Raw genomic sequence first — 22,241 nt, 5'->3', positions numbered from 1 at the left:
GGAGGAGAGGGAAAGAAAGAAGACAAATCGAAAGAGGTTGAGAACAGGATATTGAGGCATATTAGTCAAGAGAGAAGCCACTCCATCATGTTTAGTGTGCATCATGACAGATGGCTCCTCTGCTAGTTTGTACACCGTTTAACAATGGGTCTACCTCCAGGCCAATTGCCATAGAAACATCTTTCACTGCTCAGTGTGTAATAAGTAGCTCTAATGAGTCGTTGTTTGATGATGGCATACAATGTGTATGTATGCTTCCAAATAGCAGGTTTACATCTATGGTTTACATGCTGGTGTTTGGCCAGTCATTTCTAGAAGGTGGGTTTATTCTGAAGAACACCCTCGACGGGTTAAATTAAACTACAATCAGTGCAGTTCACTGCCAGTGTTGCTTTTTAAATGTGGACTCTGATGGGAATGGATAGGTCCTTAATCAAGATCCTCTCATCAATAATCAAAATTCAATATATTCCATCAGTGATAATAGAAATTAATGAGTGGTCAATGGATGTCCAAATTGTTATTTGGATGTTTACTGAAAAAAAGGAATTCGCAAGTGTGATCTGAAATTAGAGAGGTTTGGCTGAGTAATCAAATAAAAATATAGCAGATTTCAGATAAACACTCAGAGAAATCAGATCCTGCAAGGTTGGATTGTGGGTCCAGGTGCCAGGCATGGGGCGTGGCTGAGAGCAGTGACTGCTTTGTTGTCACATCAAAAAGTTACAGAGACGGCTCGTTTGAATGCTCAGTTTCTGAATACAGGCTCTGTGCATTTTTCTGTGGACTGAGCGCTTTGATACTTTCACTGTGAAAATATAGAACCTAGACCTGCTTTATAGTCAAATATGACATGGAAATCTCACTTATAAAATATGGGACCTTTAAAAAAACAGCACTCTTCAAAACGCATATTAACTTTCTTCAATGACAGGTACAATGATTAAGATGTGTCATTTCTTTTGCAATGCTCCATGGGTCTATATAGAAGCCAGCAGCCAAACTTACAGTGATCCTCTCGTCTCGATCATTGACCCGGATGTTGTTTCTCTTCCAAGAGATGGTGGGCTCAGGATGGCCTCTCGGGGGGATACACTCCATGACAGCTGGCTCACCAGCTGCAACCACCACATCGCTGGGCGTCTGACGGAAGTCATCTCTCAGAACTGGGGAAAAGAGGAAAGGTGCAGAGAGATGGTTAGAAAGAGTGTAAAGTTCTTCGTTGATGATACGATCTTTTATACATGTAATTCTGCTAACATCCTGCTCAAATTTAAAATGCTGACGATACCCTCCTTTATCCGACTATGCGTACATGGAGTCATTTAACGCTGTCCTTACATTTGGCCTTCAAAAAGAGACAGCATGAATGCCAAAAATTTGGACTCATCCAGCCCAACAAATAAGGATAATCCATCACTGTTTAAGCAGATAAACACGAAGCATGACAGGACTTTGATACTGTATAACTGTGAGTCTAACATGGTGTGCATGTGTCCCTAATGTCTTCATAGACTCTGTGTCATTTGTGCGGCATCACAGCACATCAATAATGAAGGCTCTTGTGGCTGATACACACAAAGCAGATGAATTATTCAATCTGATCCAGACACACACACACACACACACACACACACACACACACACACACACACACAATGAAATGTACATGCATTAATGCACCTGGATATGTGGTAAGGAAAATAAGTCACCATTCAAACAAGTCCATCAAAATCAACTGCAGGATGTCACTCTGAATACCACATCCAGAAAAAACAACTCCCTCTATTTTACTTTCTTGGAGTCTATTCATAAAACATTAGAGCTCTGTCTTTGAGTCAACCTGCCTCCTTTACTTACAAATTAATTCCTCTGTAGCCAACATCTTGTGGCTGTTACCTGAAGGCATCAGGCTTTTTCTTGCTCATTGAAGTCTCTAGAGCTCTGTGACCTCTCAGATTACAGGTCTGGTGGATGGTTTTGTAGTCTAGGATAGTGTACTGACAACACCAGTCTACCAGGAAGAGGTCAAACCCATGCAAGCCTGCAGGCTAGAAGTCTGCTCTAAGCCACTCCGGGGATTTACAGAGGGGATAAACCAATGAGAGGGTTTGTATGGCATTCCTATCTGGCCTGAATGTCCCCCTAAAAGCCACTCTAACTGATCTGAAAAGCAGATCATACAATCTTTCACATCACAGTCTCTCCTAGACATTTATAAAGAAACTTCGAAAGTCAAGCAGCAATCCTTTCAAAATAGCACTCGGGGGTTATCAAATTTCTGCCCTCAAATATTCCACAACCTTCTCTTTGAAGCTATGGGCAGATGTGAGATCTGGACATCAAGGAGTTTGGTGGATGATTAATTGATGCAGGGGGATAGCATGGCCGATTTGCATACATTATGGCGATCTAAACGATAATATCAATAAGCTGTACCAATATGATAACATTCAGCTCATGTGCTGACTGAAGTCTCTCCTGACTGTACAAAGATCTGCAGGATCTGTCACGACCGTCATAAAGAGGAGAAGAGAGAAATCTGTTACTTCACCTTAAAAGTGCAAGTCATGTCAGAGAGCGGCATCCTAATTTACGCCAACAGCTATTCAAAGACATTTGAACATCGCTACACAAAAAGCTGTAGAGTGTATCACCTCTCTGTCAAAGCATAAGCTTCTGTAACATGCCCTGAGCACAAAACTAACAGATACAGTAAGTTTGTCATGCTTGGGAGAAAGAGTTAAAGTGTTGTCTTAACATAAAATAATGTGCAATAATGTGTAAACCTTGATAGAACTGGCTTGCACAGTAAGACAAACTACTTGAATTCTTTATCTTCATCATCTGATTTAACCATCATATCATCATTTCTCACCTGTCAGGTTGAAATGAACACCAGCAACATTTACACATTCAGTACCAGAGGTGTAGATTAGTCCTCTTTCTACTATGATCGAGGAGCTTTTCCAGGCACTTGTACTTTTCTGAGTCAGTGCGTACACTTTCATCAGAGGACTCTATTGAACCACTGAGATAACAAGTACAAACTGCCACAAATGACAGAGTAGCCTGCAGTTCGGAAAGGTGATCCCATTAACATTTAATTTGAAACTCAGGTCTCCGTTAGGGAATCTGTTAGAAAACCCTCCAATGAGAACAAGATGGTCACCACGTTCAGGAACTGATGGATGGTTGGTGCACTCATAAAAACCAAAATCTCCCTCCCTGTACCTCCCTGTGAAAGCTGATTTATTAGTTGATTCAATGCGTTTTCCGTTCCAGTTGCATAAAGTGTTTACATTTCATTGAATATTTTTCAGAGTCCAGGATAGATTTCAGAGCTCTCTTAGAAATGCTCCATACTCAATCACTTGATATGTGAAGCCTTGAGGACTAAGTAAGCACAGGGGAGAGTGTACGCTTTGTTACTGCAGTGGAATACCAAAGTGTGAAACTTGTGAATCCATTGTCCACTGAAACAAATATTTACCTAAGCCCACATGATGTTATGTTCATGCAAAGCAAGTGACATGCACGTGATATTGTTTGTCGATAAATACCTCCCCCAGGCTTTTTTTTTCATCATCTATCAATACTAATAGATCATGGAATATGTACAGTACACGTGAGCGGAGGGCGTGTGCATGTGTGTCCAATGTTAGTGAGCACCAATGTTGCTGTAATGTCACAGGCCAGCAGGGGAGGGTCACTGCCTCATCTGATTAATGACACATCTCCCCTAATAACAGCACTGACAGGCCAACAAAGCCCCAGGAACATTAGCATTATCATCACCATCCATATAGCTATCTGTCCATCCATCCATCCATATGAACTCACTCACACTCTGACTTCTGAGGACATTTCTTTATCTCTAATACCTAGGCTTGTGTGAAATATTTATAGTATCCCAGTGTCAGGCTGTATGCCTGACAAAAGCCAAGGCTCATTTCTCTTCTTGTCAAGATAGTGTGGCGTCCTCTTTGAGTGAGAGTAAGCGTCGGTGTGTATGTGAGGAGATAAATCCGCCTGTTCTGTTGGTAATCAAGGTCATGGGAGACGGGCACATCAGTGTTTAAGGAGAGAAGAGGATATTTTTCATTTCCTCATTAGCTAACGGAGCCTGTGCTTTCCTTTGCCCTGATACAGGTCTACACAAGTCATTGTTTGCCGCTGAACCATTATGTTGCTGTCTTTTTTATCTGTGTCTCTTAGAGGGATGAAACTGCCGCTTATGGCTCTGGTCAGACCTCATATCCTGATAGCCAATTACTTAGCCACAGAACATTTGGGGCATTCCAAATCCCATTGGTCCCTCCAATCCTGAAATGATATGCCAAACCACACCCCTGACCTTATCTGTACCTGCTGCCAACATTCCCCCCAATCACTATTCACGGCATATTACAAAACCCTGACTAAATTGTTCAGGAGCCTGTCCCGTCACGCAAAGCGAGGAGGGAAATGGGACAGTTCGCCGCACCCCGGGTCTGAATTACCATGCAGCGGGGTTAAAGGACCGCCGTGATGACCTGTCACACGCTGTTCTGAGATCATGGCTCCAGGGTCCCCTGATCTTTCCCATTCTACCCTCCACACTTACCAGATCTGAACGAAAAGAGGGTCTCTGGAACTTTATTAGGCACTGGCAATTACCCATGAGGCCCTTGGGGGCCCATATTAAGTGGGTGCACTTTGACCCTTTCTTTAAACCCCTTCAACAAAGCCAGAGTAATCCCCACCACTGGGACCTGAACGGCAGGCTTTAATAAGAGCACTGACACACAGTAACAAACACAAGGTAAGAGATAAGGAGCACAGCTGTATATGTTTCAAATACAAATGTCTGGAAACTGTAATATACTTGTTTCACTCACTCTAATAGATACAACTAGTCTGATGATATGACAACACCATATGACAATAAATATTTGTCTACCATTTACCTGGACATTTTGTTTACCGTTTCTGGTGAATTTCTGGTTGCTGGTGCAATGTCACGAAACTGTGTCATCTTACTCATTTAGTCTTATTGTTTTTTCAAGTTAAAGTGTAGGGTATTTGTCTTTATGTATAATTAAAAACAAGCAGGTTAGTTAGACTGTATTGAAAATATACGAGAGGATACAAGAGCATCCGTAGCTTTCTAAACATAAGCTGAAACACAGCTGAAGCAGTGGTTAGGAGGTAAAGGAAGAGCCATACTACTAATAACAGAAGGGGCTGTGGCCATCCACATTCACTATTTACACAGCCTCATATTGAAAAACAGAAGGGTAAGAGCTTCTTGGCACAGGGATTATCTTTGGAAATTTATAGACGACGTCCAAGAAGGAAAACCATTGCTCACAAAACTACAAGACTAAACTTCGCCAAAGAACATGAAAACGTGTCTGATGGATGCTGGCAGCACATTCTCTGGTCAGAGGACACCAAAATATGTTTGTTCGGATCAGACGGTCCAGCATGTTTGCTGTGGACCGGGCCGGGACCTCCATAGTGACTGCGCACAGTGCCGACCGTCGGACATGGAGGTGGGATTGCGCTGATATAGAGCAGCAGGAGAGCAAAAGGTGTAGGAGATGATATTTATAGATGGAACTATGAATGCAGGTTCTTTTACTCAAACGCTGAATGAAAACACAACTCCCAGTCTCAAGAAGCTTGGCAGGAGCCAACAACATGAGTTTAACAACATGACAATGATGCCAAGCACACTGAAGAAATCACAAGAGAAGAAAGTGAAAACAATGAATGAAACTCGATTATTTAAAAAGGTGGAGAAACAAAACCCATCCAGCACAGAGCAGCTGAACAGAATCAGGCAGAACATCTCTCTACAGATTTGTATACGACTGATATCATCCACGTCCAGGACGATTGAATCTGTCATCAAAAATAAAGGCGGCATACAAAATATTAACAAAATAAAAGAAAGGAAATCGACTAATGACAGCTGTTCTAACTTTTGGTTCTTAAATATGATTTTTCATGATAATTTATTTTACTCAACTCTTTTTTGTATTAACTGTTTTCCAATTCAATTTCTAGAAAACTATTTCATAAGCATGTATATCAACATCACAATATAAATTTCAGATACATCACGAGAGAAGATTTTATTGATCACCCTTAAACAAAGCCACCGTTTTCACTGACCTCTGTCTGTGTCTGTGTGGCTCTTTATCCAGTGACAAACACATTAGTCACACAAAAACAAATGACACCCATCTGTGCGTAGCATTTATCAGCCGGTGATGTCGCGCTGATGGATGTGCAAATTGCACTGAATCATTATGAAAATTTAAATTCACCAGAGAAGCTTATCTAATTTACGCCAAACAAAGTGTGTGATTGTATGGAAGTAATATTTATCTGTGACCGTGAGACTTCTGTGATTTACCACATGTGCAAAGTATCAGGACCCTGTTGTATATCAAGGCATCATTTGAGCAGTTAATTGCACATAAAAAACACCTTTGGGGGCGATCTCAGTCTCACTTTTAATTAAATGGCTTTATCGCTGTTGTTAATGTTCCAAGGAGTGTGTGTGTGTGTGTGTGTGTGTGTGTGTGTGGACACCCCCTCAAAAATAAATATTCAGATGGCAGAGAGAGAATGACAGATAGTCCCTTGGCTGGAAGAGCAAAGGGAGGGATGGAGGGAGGGGAATCAAGAAAAGCGTCCTAGGGCTCAGGCTGAGTTGTGGGGGATTGAGCTGGTCATCTGTCAATCCGTCAGCTTACATCTTGTCCCAACATGAAGCAATCTGCTTTGGTGTGAACGCACACGCAAAAACACGCTGATGTTTTTGCTCTTTCGCCCAAGTGCATACATCCTTCTTATCCCTTTATCAAGCCTGGTTTGACACACTCATACATGTCTTCTTCTCTGTTCTCTCTACAAGTGCTGCTTGTTCCCCAAGGTAATATCTGTCTAGGCCCTTGGGCCCAACAGGGGCCCCCATCAGAAGCCACCTTCCATCAGCCACTCTCATTATCCAGAGTGGACCCCCTCCGATCCCTATCAGCCATTACACCATGATGAAACGGCCCGCACAGGATATTGGTGTGTGTGTGTGTTTGTGTGTGTGTGTGTGTGTGTGTGTGTGTGTGTGTGTGTGTGTGTGTGTGTGTGTGTGTTCTCAGTGGTGATTGGAGGGTCTGGAGAGGATGGCGGGGAGGAGGGGGTCTCACAGTTGGAGACAGATGTCCGTTCTGCCACTAAGCACCCATCGCCTCCCCACCCCACCCAGTACAAACACAGACACTCGCAGATACGATGCACTGCAGCTGTAACAGCAAACACAGTCTGCGTCCAACATGACCAGCTCAGTCCAATATACAGGCTGACTGGAGACTGAAACCTCCTACAGTACATCAACACAAACACACACACACACACACACATTCACATTCACAGTGTCAGGAAGCCCTTGCCCTCCCTTTATCAGCCATTTCTTGCCAGCTGACCTGAAATGCCCCCCCTCGCTTCTAAATAACAACTTGGTCTAAAGAGTAATTCCATTTTTTCCTCCGTGCTGTCATTTGGCTCTTTGGCCTCAGAGTCTTTTATGGCCTTGAGTAAATGACATAACATGGTCTAGCTCTCTGGAAATGCTCATATGGCCAATAAGAAAACTGAGCTGGTGCTAAAGCTAAATGAAATGGAATCACAGCGACAGGGCATTTCAATTACTCCTTCCCCGAGCCCAGAAGGGTCACCTTCTTGGCCCGAGCTCCTACCCTTCAAGCACACAATCACACATGTATAACCTGTTCATCAATGTCCAATGCATTTTTCCCCACAAATTTACTTCCTCCATTTTCTTTTGTCCCTTAGTGTGTCAGCTGGCGTAGCCATTTAGGCCTCCGTCGCTGCTGTTTAGTCCCATCAGCTGACTCCATTTAGCAGCCACAACAGCTGCCCCCGGCCCCACCCACCCGATCCCCACCACCCTTACTCACACCCGTGTTACCACCAAACCTGGGCTAATGGTTGAAAAGCAGCTGGTCCCACTAGCCATGATGATAAGGGCATGAAAAATGATTTCCGTGCATAGCTGCAAAAAAGATTACGCCCTACAGGTTGAGATGTTCAGAAAATCTTTTTTTTTTTTGTTCTATGTTATTAGTGAGGAGATCAGGCATTAAAATGATACCAATTCAAATAATCAGTTTGATGGAGCACTGGAGTGTTTGCCAAATTGATCCTGGCCACAACTTTGACAGAAAATCTCTGCAGTGCAAATTAAAATTACGTGAAAGCCCTGGTGTTTCTCACAGCAAACCTCAGGAAAACCAATTATTGGCCACTGAGCTCAGATAAGACCGAAATGAAACCCACAAGTCACTGTGATGCATTACAAGCTGATTATAAGCCTGTTATTAGCATAGATAAACCTCCTCTTCTAACATAATCATCAGGCAAACCCAAGAAAATTACACTCGTTTTAATATTCAAGACGTGCTCTGATACTGTTTACGATGCTTTAAAATGTGTTATCAGCTTCGCAACATGTAAAATCCTGCTCAAAATTGAATTAAGTGATAAAATATGAGAAACTCCCATCACAACCCCACCTCTGGAGCTGCAGGGAAAATGGATGAGGTTATCTGTCAAGGTGCAATGTTTCACGGCTTAAGCGCTCATAAATACCCCAGGCTTGGGCCCACCATAGTGTCTTGTCACACCCGGACATGTTGCAAAGGGGGGGCTGGGGTAAGGGTGGATCAGGTGCAGGTGGGTGGGGGTAATACTTGGCAGCGGTGCTGTCTGCAGCCAATATGACCGTGGGCCCCACATGCAGCAGTGTAACAGCACAGGAGGCACTCGTTATCAGCCACACAGACACTGCAGGGAAAAGAGGGGCTCACGGGGAGGGGATTGCTCTGTGTGTGTGTGTGTGTGTGTGTGTGTGTGTGTGTGTGTTACACGAAAGCACATGGCTAATAAACATGCTGAAGTGCAGAGGTTGAGGATAATCAGGCCAACTTGCAGGCACCTTGTTAGCATGGAGCTGCAATCATGTGACAATAAGATTATGTGTTTAAGCCAGTTCAGGCTTTACATGGGAGTGCATGCCACACAGTGCATGTGGTAAAAAAAATTACGTAACAGGGAGAAAAACTGACAGGGAGTGAGGAAGTCTCATGATACAAACAGAGATGCCACAGCGCTGTATCCAGGAAAGACATGTAGACAGCTGGACTTTTCTGATATAACACTGTTGTTATTTGACATGAAATACTGTAGTCTATATGAATATCAAGGTTATTGCTTGTGCAGTTCTAACTTCACAAAAGCTTCAATGCAAGATTTTACCTTCTCTAAAATTTGCAGTGTATTTGGTGATAGCATTCTAACACTGGTCATCACTTCCACCATATATCAGATTGAAGTTGAACTGCTAAGCTGATGGTGCAGCCTGCAGCATATCCTACCCAGGAAACACTCGCACTAGACAATATTTTTGAATGTTTAACATCCACATCCACCCTGACCTCCAAACTCCAGATGTTTTGTTTTGTGTTACGAGGTCACAGCGTAGCAACGCACGCAGCTGCCATAGCTACACTGCAGACTGCTCTGTAGCTTTCGTGCCCATCTTCAGAAAATGGTATTTCAGCAGCTACTGAAATACTATATGCGATTGTCAAGTAGTAAAGACAACATGAAGCAAGTTGTGAAAAAAAGGCTGTGTTATCTTCTCCCTTTCAGTAACACATAGCTAATATAGTCATCTCTGCTTGAAACCTGCTGCTCACTACGGTGGTCACTATCACAGTAAATGAAAAAATGAAACTAAGGCAACTGCAAAGTCTGATATTCAGTGATGGAACCTCCCCACCACTGCTTGTATTACAAAATGAATGAAAGATTGTAAACACAGTTAATGTGGGAATACAGTATAATCCATCTAGTTCTGCAGGGGTGCCTGTTAACCCCTTGCACCGAGCATTAATCCCACACATTACTGCCTGCACTGGCTGACTGTTGGATGTGCTTTTAGTATGTACAGTGAATCTAGATGTATATAAAGCCCTAAAGAACTGTCCAATAAAAAATGGGATGCTGGGCTGCACACTAGATTTTTCTCAGGTTGGAAATCTTTTCACTGATTTGGTTTTACAAAAAACTGAGGGCAAGAAAATTCCCTTATTTCGCCTACACTCACCCACAGTCATTGTATTGCACTTGCTACAAGGGAGCGATGTGTGTCGGTTCATCTGGCTCATCCAGTTGATACAAAGATAAAGGAATAGAGTTAAAGATGAAATATTTACAGTGCTTTTGATGATCGAGGAGGAGCACGTGACTTTTCAAGAATTGAGCCTTAGACTGTACTTTGTGTAGATATGTATGTCCACAGAGCTACTTAAGGCCTTAGCTAACCCTCCATCCCTCCTGCCAGACTCCCCCCACCCCCATCACCCACTCCCACTCCCACCCCCCTCTCTACCCTTTCATTTCCCCATCACACATGCACACACTCAAACAGAGCAGAACAAGCCTGAGGCATGCCAGGGCCATTTCACTGAAATAGCCATATTTCAAGTCGGGGGGTGGGGGGGGTTATTAAAATACTACTTGGTAGTACAGCCAAAATCTTCTCACATCTTCTACCCACCTCCTCCCGCCCCCAACCCCTCCCATTAACCAGGTATTACAGAAGATGCCCTAAGTTTGTGCACAGACACGGATAAAGCCAGTCTGCTGTAAACACAAACATGCCTGTGCATCCGTACACACACCAACGCTCCCACAGACAAACTTCTCCTCATTTGAGTGTAAATCCCTCCAATCTCCTGGCACAAGGAGCGCTCACCTATGTGTGGCTCAGCAGCAGGTTCCCGTCCCAATTCTGAGCGAGTGCTGCTGCTCCGGCTGTGCTCACCCACCCAGCAACCTTGAGGTTAATCCACCGCAAACCTCCCCTGGCATGCCATGTTGGCCCTGTGTGTGTGTGTTTGTGTGTGTCCATGTGTTTCTCTGCCAATTTTCCATCTATGTGTTTAATCTCTGCAATTCCTGATGAGACACACACATGACTCCCCCAGCCCGGGACAACTTGCAGACCAAACTCAGCAAAGTATGGACTCTGCAGTTCTCTGATATTTAAAGTAACATTTTGGCTCTTGGATTTTCCCCCAAAGAAAGTGGAAAGGGATCCCACAGGGCAGACTGGTGGAAAGAGAGACATCCTTCACTCAGATAAACCTAGGATAGTGCCAAAGGCATCCACCCTGCTGAAGTGTCCTTGGGCAAGACAGTGATTTGTTTCCTACTGCAGGGTGCTGTCATGTAGCTCACCCTGACTTCTGACCTTCTGCGGTGAGCAGCAAAAAAAACAATTTGCTGGCGTGGATCAATAATATCACATTATCAAAAAACTGTATTTAAGATTTATTTCTCCCTCTATTTAGTCTCTTAATGGGACCGGATGATAAACAGTGCAGGCTGGTGACCTCGGAGGAGGAAAGACACGTTAGATTGAGTACAGTTGAGGTGAACCCTTTATCAATTTATCAACTTAATGAAGCTGTGTATTTATCGGCTCATCTTGGAGGATTTCAATTCAAAAATGTATTTGTTTGATTTGAGATTAAATCATCTTTAATCCCATTCTTTCCACTGAAATCATACATTCTGTGATGCATATGAGACGAGCTTGCTCTGTATGAGTCTTCTCTTTAATTGAAACTGGCATATATCCTTCAGGGAGCGTGCAGAGATGCATCTCGAAGCCCCACAACCCCTTTGTTAGAAAAGCAAATGTATGCTTCTATCACGGAAACTATGATGTAAATGACAGAGATAGAGACATGCCATGTCTCTTCAAATTACCAAGCTATTCATGAAATATTCAAACTGTATGACAATACTTACTTCAGCTTGAGTGGCTCCCCACTCCTCATAAAGCTGAATAAATTATCAGGTGAAGCTATTAACGCCTGATTGACAGGCTTGCAAAAGCAACTTATGCCCCTGAGACAAAATATAGATCAGTGAGGAAAAACACACAGAGATATTTTGGAGTGGATTTTAAAGAATATTTTTTCTTTTTTTTTTTTTTGCTTTTTGTTGGAAATGCACCATGCCTTTAGAAACTGAGGAAAAGAGGAGATGAAACAACATTTTGATTGGAGTTGTTTGGCAAAAACAAGCCGGTGGAGAGATCCAGAGAAAAAAATCTGGACCGCATGCTATGACAGGAGGAGAGGGAGGAGGAGGAGTGTGTGTGTGTGTGTGTGTGTGTGTGTGTGTGTGTGTGTGTGTGTGTGTGTGTGTGTGTGTGTGTGTGTGTGTGTGTATGTGTGTGTGAGGGGATTTGCAAACATGCACATCCATACACACACTTAATCTGATTGTAATTCAAGCAATATGTCCACAAATATGTGATATGGGACACAAGGTGTGTGGGGGTGATGTGTGTGCATTTGGAGTTGGGAAGGAAGAACCCCTCCCCAAACACAGACATGGAGAGCACAGACCAGTGTGAGGGGTTAAACAAGGAGAAGTAATGCAGAAGTAATGTATGCATGGCATTGCTAGGGATGGCCGAAGCAAAAAAGAAAAACCCTCCTCCCCTCTCAGCCCCCACCCTCCACCAATAACACCCACCCTGGGACCCCAAGGGCCAACCACAACAATACCATAACAGAGGTGGTCGCAGCTCCTGTGTGTGGTCAGCTAATAAAGCAATTGTCTGGCCCTGAAAAGAGGATTACTTTAATCTAGTAATGGCTGATGTCGTGCAGCCTATAGAAGTGGGGTAAGAGGGTCATAGGGAATTGCTGAGAAGCCCATTGTAAGGCAACTGAAGCCCCCCTCTACACTCCATCACCCCACCGCCCCCCCACCCACACCACCACCACCACCACCGCCCCACCCCCACCCCCACCCCAACCTGCTAGCGCCATATTGTCCTCCTTAGCTGACCCACCAGCCCAATAGAGGCTACTGTAGTTCACCCATCTGGAAAACCACAAACACTCTTTAACTCGACCTCAAGGGTTAGACAGAGCCGCCTACAGACAATGGGTGACCCCCCCCACCCTAAATGTACACACTCGCACACAACCCATTAATTATTGACCACTGCAGTGGAACGGTGGCAATGGGCACTTTAAAGAATTCCTCTCCAACAAAGAGTCATTCAAGTGAATTCTTTTTACAAGGCCGCGTTCAGACCAACAATAGCACAGTGTCAAAAAGCCACAGCCTCCTCAGTTCAGTCAGACCACTGCGCTGGCATACAAACCACAGGGTTGTCAGGCAAACAAGGTCAAACCAGGTTTAATTTTTGCCACAAAGTCAATGTCGCAGCTCGCAATCATCAAGATGGAGGGATGTTTCCATAATACTTTTTTAAATTCACGGATGCATCACTCACACTGGACTTCATAGATCATATTTAATCAACTAACCTATACCTGCTGAGTAGCAGCACACCCACACCAGCACAAACCCTTGGGCTTTTTTGTTTTGTTTTGTTTTTTAAATACAGTGCTATTTTTGGGCTGGAATCGCATAGTATGACATTGCATTTTCAGTCAGTGTTCTTAAAGGTCCCATATTGTACAAAGTGAGATGTCTATGTCTTTTTTGACTATAAAGCAGGTTTAGGTTCTACAATAATACTGTGAAAGTATCAAAGCACTCAGTTCACAGTTAAATGCACACAGTCTGTATTCAGAAACTGAGCCGTCAGAACTTCTGTAACTTTGTGATGTCACAACAGAGCAGTCATCGCTCTCGACCTGTTGTTGCTAGAGCTCCAGAGAGAAGCCTAAGAGATCAGATGTAAAACTACATTGAGATGTTTTTTGGTTCTTAAAAACACAAATATATCTTCTTATGGATCAACACTTTAAATAAAACATTGAAAAAGCGTAAAATATGGGACCTTTAAATTTTTGTTCTAGTATTTGTGAAAAATATCTACCTGACATCTTCGCTGCAAGATGTGAAAATATAAAGCAGGAGAACCCTGACAGTAGCTTTTCTGTCTGTGAGGTCTTGTATAGACAAACATACACACACAGACCTGCCATTTACTGCATGTGTGCCATTTTCACTGATAGCGTGCTGATTCCGACACTGTCCACTTTCCCGGGCTCTTTGTAGCGCCAGAGAGGTGAGGAAGGTGAAGCGTCTCTCTGACATCGGCGTCTTCGTGTCGGAGGCGAGCCAGTCTGCTGCCTGTGTCAGCTGACCCCACTTGTCAGCTGTCTCCTTCAACTACCACAACTTATGGCTGAAGCCCAAACTGTCGAACACACGCGAATATGTTCACATAGCTGGAGAAGAGAGTCAGGCCTTACATCCTGCCTCGTGCCCGGCACACTTTTTTTTTTTTTACCCTGTTAGCATGCCTGTTCATACCCCTGCCCTGGGGTGGGGGGTGGGGTTGTGACTGGGGGAGGGAAGAGCAACAGTTCCAATTTTCCACCCTGTCAACAAACTCCAAAAACAGATGGATCTTGGAGTAGAAATCCATTTAGCTCCACTTGAATGACTTAAGCCCCCATTCGCTGACCTTTTCTAACTCCGCGTCTTAAGGAGAAATGAATCTTGTGCAAATACTCACCAGTAGAAATCAATACGCATTTTTCACAGCTGTTCGCCCAAGTATTCACCATTTGCAGACAGGTCAAATATGCCTAAATCCCCCCCCCACCTCGCGTGAAATACCTTTCTTTACCACAAAGAACTGACAGCCAGTATTCTATCGGCCATACAAAATACTCAAAGGTGAATGCTTCTGTCGATAAACACTTTTAAAGGTTAATTTTTAGTGACTGCCTTTGAAACAGTCCCTCATTTGTTACCAGTCAGAGAATTAGACAGGTGAGATGTAAAAAAGTGTGACAAAAGTGAGCAAAGACTCAAATACTAAGAGCACATCCAACGAGGCTGACATTAAAGATCAAACAATGTCTACACATAATCATATTCTGCAGAAGATGCTCTTGATTTGACAGCAGCAAACAGTCCCCAGCATACAAGGGAACAACATAAACCCCTCATTGATATGCAGAGAGCAAACTGTGTCAATAAACATGACGTTAATTGGGGCCTGGAATTGACAGATATTTTCTCCCTCTCTAATATTAATTTTCCACCAAGTGCATACAAGTTGCAGCAAAATATGGCTCTAAATATCTTTTGATAGAAACCTCACTCTTCATTAAATAAAGGACACACCTAAGAATAAGCTGGAGGGGTGGCAGCCGTGAGAACAATCCAATTACTGGACTGAGTTGTCCGGTTCCTGGAATGAGTCGCCCTGCGAGGAGAATGAATTGCCAAATAACCAGAATGAGTTTCCAACTTAGATCGACTCACCCCCAAGAACGCTCCAATAATTAAAATGAGCTTGCAAAATACACAGTGGGTTATACAAGATTTTAGAATTAGAGTTCCCCACCAATTGGAATTTGTTTTGTAAAGACTTAACAAAAGTTTTCCAATTACAAGAATAAAGCTGGCACATAATAATCACTCAGGATTGTCCAGCAACTGAAGCAATTTGTCCGGTGATAAGAGTGAAATGAATTAAATGTCCAGTTACCGCAGTCAAATGTCCAGCAGCTCCTGCACATTGACGTGTCCTTTGAATACGACAGGTTCATAAATGATAACAATCTGTTAATAAACGGGAAGATGTTTCCACTATCTCCACTGATTGGTTCAGTAAACGTGCAGTCCAAAAAGCCACAAAATACTGGGTGAAGAATATTTTGATTCTTCAAAACCTCCATCTGATGGTTTGATGATCACTTGTGCACTGACTTTCCAGCACCCAGATACTTCTGCTTCTGTTGCTTTAATGTCTCCCCATTTTATCCACTCTGTAATGATGCTCTGATTGTGCTTCATTGATTTGCTTGAGCCGCGTATTGATTGCGGTGGCCTCTTGTGTTTACTGTCTATCATAAATGACGCCTGAGAAATTGATGGATTTGCTTCAAGCCTCTCTCCTCTGTGTGTTTGTGCTGCCTGTGCGCACTGACCGTCTGCCGCTGGCATCGCTGCTGTATCTCCTATTTGTGCCATGTTCAGTCTATTTCCCTGTTGCATCTCATTATAGCTGTCTTCTGTTCCACTTTCTTACTAACTGTGTGTTATAATGATGCCCCCTCATGCCCCCTACAGGCACATCCAGACCAACATAAGCAGCACATTAAAAAACCACACAGACGCCTCATCATTCTCCGTGAGGCTGGTGCATTTGTGCAGCGGGGGATGCTGCTGCTTAACATTTGTCCCGGGCACAGTGAAACATCTGGTTAAAAACACATTGATGACCAATCGGCTACATGGAAGTGAAAATTACAGGTGGAATACCTTGCGCCAATTTCACTGTTTACCTTACAAACACTAAGGAAGAGGAGCGGATCACCGCTGCCGTCATAACCTTCCAATTCTGCCTCAAAGGAGTATAAACTGCAGTGCGGTGTTACTGTGTCTGATAAGGCGGCTTCCTACTGGACTTCCTTGTTCGTATTTCTTTCTTTTAATCTGTGCCCTGAAGCAACACAGCCACACCACACAGCCCCTTGTGTAGTTTTACCAGAGGGCTATTGTTGGCTTCAATGAGCCCAAAGAGGGGGGTCATTTGCATCCTGAAAGACCATGACTAATGAATCGCAATTAATTACACTCTTAGTCGAGACACGTCAGAGAAAAATATTTCAAATATTCATGAGACACATTCAGGTTTATTGAGGATGGAAAAAATATTCACTGTGTTTTTTTTTTTCAAGTTTTAACATCCTTTTAATATGAAAAAGCCTAAATTACACCCGACTTCTCTTTCCTTTGTAAGCGAAAACAACATTTACTCACAGTGTTACAAACAAATGTGTTCGTGAGCGTAGGCTTTTGAAATACATGATGCATTTATTTATCCCCCCCCCCCTCCCCAATTTGGTATGGAGGAGGAGCACCTGAAGACTAACACAATCTAATACAACACAACAAAACTTCAGACAAGGACCAAGTCGGTTGTTCATCCCTACACTGGGATATGACCCGGAGCAGCAGCAGATGTACTGGATCTAATAAACACACGGTTTGGAATGCAGATGGTCTAAGTGCTGAAACAACACCCTGACCCTGTCTCAATAAAAATTTTGTAAACGGATGTGTGCGCAGAAATAAGTATGAAAGTCATTGAGCAGAGGGTCTGGTGTGTGTGTGGCTGTGCAGCGCCTGTGATCAGCAGCTCACAGAGATAATGGGGCGTGATTGGACGTAACGGTTGGGGCAAGGGGCCTTTATTGTTCTCCGCAGCCCCCGTGGCCACTGTGCTGTGTCATTAAAGAGGGGGGAGGAGGTTAAAGCTCTTCCTCACACCACCTGTTGTCAACCCCCCCCCCCCCCCCCCCCCGCTTTTGTTCCACTGACCCTTTATGACACACGGCAGCAACACACACACACACGCTGGTCACTGGTCACACTCGCCTTTAGTATGGTCTAATTAATTCATGGCTATCCTCTGGAGGAGGGTTTGGCTGGTGGGTCTGGCTCAGTGACCGGCAGACGGTCGGATCATACAGAGGGGGTTTAGCCACAGGCCCGTGGCCTCACTCCGGCCATCTGATCCCCCTCTTTTAAGATCAGAATGGCCACCGGCTCTATCCGCCACAAGTCCGGGACCTGCAATCCCATTAGTGAAGCATGAATACACCTCAGAGCACACACAGATATACACACACACACACACACACACACACACACACACACACACAAACCCAGAGAGGAGAGCTTGTTATCAAGCAACTGAGAGTGTTACAGCTGAGGAGTTCAGTATGAGAGGTGGTGGTGTTACTGTATCACCCACTGTTTGCTCAGTGTGCTGAATACAAATGCACACTAACTGATTCATGGTAAGCATGTGGGTATGATGAAGCATCACGATGCAACTACCCTGATGTCTGCATGATATCTCAACTGGCAAAAAGCAGATTTGTACAGAGCTGAGCAGGACATAATGGGAGAATGAGACTTGACAGTAGCTGTCTTTGCAAATGGATGTGAATGGACAAAGTGCTGCAGACAGCTGGTGGAAAAAAACATTATCATGCTCCTGCGGATGTGCAGGAAGATGCAGGGAGGGCTGAATGTGAAACTCATATCAGTGGGATTTGCACTCATACAGCACTCACTGATTCCTATCCAGCCTGTCAGCAATGCCAATCCCTATTATGATGTTGTTCATGGATTATACTGTGTGAATAGAAGAATTACAAATAGCCACACCTAACCAGCTTCCCTCGCCTACTAAAATACATTTGGCAAATACAAATAATAATGTGAAGATTGCTCACTGATGCCATCTAGAAAGGACTGATGATAGAACAATCACAAGAGGAACATGCTTCGGAGGATTTAATTTTGAGTAGACTTCAAGACAGGTCAACAGCCTCTCTTTCTTCCAACAGCTGATTGACGTGCTCTTAAAAACATCTCATCCTTAATAGGTCAAAGGACGAGCAGATAAAATCAGCCGTCTCATTATAGCTTAACAGATTATGGCAGCTCATTCAAAGTAGGCTATCAGCTAAAAAAAAAAAAGGCAAATTCAGAACAGATACAACTGCTGTTAACCATGAACAACAGCTTATTCAGAAGCACTTCGAAGCAAACAGGAGCAGTTTCTGGATTTAGCCATTTAGCCTAGAGAGCTGGGGCTGTCAGCAGCTTAGTTCAACATTATCACAGGAAGACATTTTCCCTCCCACAATAAATGGCATTAAGTCAACTTTATGTAAAAAACAAGCTGCGGTTAAAACAACACTGACATATACTGCAGTGATATATAATGCTAAAAGGTGTAAACAGAGGCTGATGGCAGGTCAAAGGGTGCTTAGCTATACCCTGCAGGTGCTTGTACATGCGGTAGGGATGTACACATCAGAATGACTGCACAGCATGCACTATAGAGCTCCAATCACAGCCCATATGGCTGCAGAGCACTGGGGTTAATAACAGGGACAGAGGGCAGCCTGAGGAAGACATGGACAGCAGAAAGAGAGGAGCGAGTGGGATGGGGGCGGGGGGGCGGGGGGGGGGGGGGGGAGGGGAGGGGGGGGGGGGGGGGGGGGGGGGGGGCGTCGCTTTAAATAATCTTCTTTATCAGAGTCCCCCCAACCCATACTTCTCTCCCATCGTAACTCTCTCCTAACCCCCCAAATCCTGTCCCCATTTCCAAATCCATAAACCCTGAAATCCATTTTTCTGCACTGGGGTTTCAATTCTCAAAAACACTATGACAAGTGTGTGTTTGTGTGTGTGTGTGTGTGTGTGTGTGTGTGTGAGTATGTATGTGTGAGAAGAAGAAAGAAAGTGAAAGGAGGCTCCAACTGGTGACAGTGCTGTTCAGCTGTTTCTCCCACACTGTGTCTAGGATTACTACAGGTGAGAAAGTCAGCCCAGACTACTGTTACAAAGACGTGGGGATGTAAACACCCACACACACACACACACACACACACACACACACACGCACACACTAGAGTAAATCCACACAAAGGCAAAGGAAGACGGGAGTTTCATCACGTCTTCACCTGTTCATTCCCCAGATTCCACAAGGCAGCTGCTATCTCTAACCTTGAAGGCTTGACCTCAAAGCAACCTTAAAAATAAGGGGGTTGGGGTTGGTTTTAGGGGCATAAAACCCTTTCAGACAGTTTTATTTGCAATTCCTCTGACTCCGCCCCCCAGCACCTTCGAAAAAGCACTTCCCCTCCCCTGTCAGAGTGAATATTCATGAGCCATAAAGCTAGGCGGTGGAAACATAGCAGGCATAATAAAAACGTCAGAGGTATAAAACACTCAAAGAAAAAGCCGCCAGGAGCTCAGGCAAGTCACTCTGAATGCCAAAATCCCAACCCAAGGGTGTCTGGCCCGTTAGGTCTATTGTGCTTGACTGACTTTTATGCCTCTGACATGAATTGGCCTCTGCTCCTGGCACGTAACTTTGCAGGCCACATTTTCAGGATCAAAGAATCTCTTTTAATGCGTGAAATTGGATAGGATTGGGGGAAAAAATTCAAATTTTGGAAGGAAATATTCAGTAAAGTGGTGTAGGTATCTGTTCTTAATGCAAGGTAAAGGAAGGTACAGATTGGCAAAGCACAAAGGAAGGGATTTTCAAGGCTTATTGCTGGATGACAGCTGCACTTAGAAGAAATTTAAATAACTCATGAAACTGTGTCGATTTTGTTTTTCTCTCGGGATTTTCTGTTGACGCTACATTTAGGACATGATTTTTTATAGCTCTCCAAGTTAATGCAATGTGATACTCTATCTGTTTGTCTTTAATATTTAGTACGATGCAATGTAATAAGTGCAATACTTTAACCTGCCAGCTATATCATATCTGAGGTTGAGTTACACCTACGCCTGAAAAGACTCTCACAGTTCATCCATCAAACACCCATTCATCAAACATGTCATTAATAATAAGTGGAAACTGTTACTGAGGTAACTAAGCAGAACCTTCCCTAATAGGTTATTGAGTGCCTAATTGTCAGTGTATGAATGTGTGCAAGGGAAAAACGGCTGGGACACACTTGATAAAATGATTAAAGAGAATTAGTGAACCAGACAAAAATCAAGACAAAAGCACAGTCAATACAACTCCTGACTATTAAAAAGTTTTATGTCAACTTTGAATGTCAATTATAGTATTATAGTACAGCTGTTATTACCCCCACCGAAGAGGTTATGTTTTTATCTGGGTCAGCTGAACTGCGCAAAAAGTACTGAACCGATTTGCACCAAATTTAGTTGAGGTATGGGTCATGGGTCCCGGACAAACCCAAACCCAGATCCAACACATCTACTATGAATTGGATTTTTTTTTTCTGGTGAAGTCTGGTGTGTGTTTTTTCACATTGGCTTTGGCAAAGATCTGCGCTGTCTAAATGCCCTTCCAGTTCCAGTGTGTACTGATATTTACTTAAATACCTAATGAACATTTAGGTAAATATAGTATTGGGTAGGATTCGGAATTGGTAGATACCCGACATTAAAGGACTCAGATCAGGATCAGGGCCAAAACCTTGATTGGGACATCCCTAATTTGCACAAATTAATAAATGGACATGTTTTGGGGGGGGGGGGGGGTTTTTAAAATTTTTTTATTGGCGAAAAGTTGTGATGTTGATCGGTCCAACATGTTCTAGAGTGAAATATCTCAATGGCTACAAAACATAATGCCATGAATTTTGGTGCAGAAATCCATGATCCCCAGAGAATGAATCCTAATTTGGTTATCTCTTGAAAATTGTATCTATCATCACCAACAGGTCAAAATTTCCCACTGGCCAACACCTTATTCTATTACAAGGTACATATCCTGTGTCCATGTTGCACTATTGCACTCTGATGTCAATAGCAATTCCTATGGGAAGTGAGAGGAATATAAGTGTTATTTGATTATACTGCAGATGTTCTCTGTAAGTCAGGAGTCTACAAACATTTTACAGCCACCCTGTTATGCCTGTACAGGATGTTTGAGCTTCAAAGGATTTTGGCTGGAGGACCACTTTAAAGTTGAAATCCATGAACTGTGTACACATTTAAACTACAGCTAAGATGGTGGGAGTGTCTAGAGTTACAGTTATTTGACCTCTAAGCACTCATTCATCAACTGCTGCTTCAATTCTACATGAGAAAATGTCTAGACAAGTGTTCTACTTTAAAATGATCTGTGCTGCTTCCTTTATCACTTCTGGACAAACTCTCCGGTCAGGTTTGTTTGTCAGCGCCGCACAATTCTGCATCGTCATTCATACTGCATCTCAATGGACTTCTCCACCGTGCCTTGCCTCTCAGCCTGCAGTGGTTGGACTGTGAGGGGTTAAACCTCCTGAACCCTCCACCCTTCCCACTGTGTTGGCTCCCACCCTGATACCAAATATACACACCAATAAACAATGCCGATCCCTCTCCGTTTGTCCCCAGCGCTTCCAAGTCACAAGCTGGGGAGCAAAAATGACACGATGCCACAAAGTGCCATCTTGCGCCTCCTCTGATGCCATGCTGAGCCCCCTGGCAGCACCAGGCGGGTCTATGTGCCTGTGGCCTTACCTCCGGCCCTGTTGGTGCCATGCAGAGGAGGCTGGGAGGAGCTGGCACTGGCTTGGGTCTGGCACAGGCCACTGTTTGTTCTCCATAACCCCTCTCCCTCTCTCCCTCTCTCCCTCTCTCTCTCTCCCTCT

At 43.8% G+C, this 22,241-nt stretch overlaps 1 protein-coding gene across 2 annotated transcripts in view; it reads right to left on the bottom strand.

Annotated features, from left to right (window-relative positions):
* Positions 1–22,241, bottom strand: part of robo3 (roundabout guidance receptor 3) — an 86,566-nt gene that overhangs the window by 45,740 nt on the left and 18,585 nt on the right. For both annotated transcript variants that reach the window (XM_022745907.1, XM_022745908.1), the window contains exon 3: positions 1,009–1,166. In XM_022745907.1, coding sequence (XP_022601628.1) covers positions 1,009–1,166 — 158 coding nt within the window. The remainder of the gene's footprint in view (positions 1–1,008; positions 1,167–22,241) is intronic.

The sequence above is a fragment of the Seriola dumerili genome, unplaced genomic scaffold (assembly GCF_002260705.1).
Source record: "Seriola dumerili isolate Sdu_G_001 unplaced genomic scaffold, Sdu_1.0 BDQW01000091.1, whole genome shotgun sequence".
In the NCBI taxonomy this organism is placed as follows: Eukaryota; Metazoa; Chordata; class Actinopteri; order Carangiformes; family Carangidae; genus Seriola; species Seriola dumerili.
Note: the sequence above shows the minus strand (reverse complement) of the source record. Positions and strands in the feature narration are given on the sequence as shown.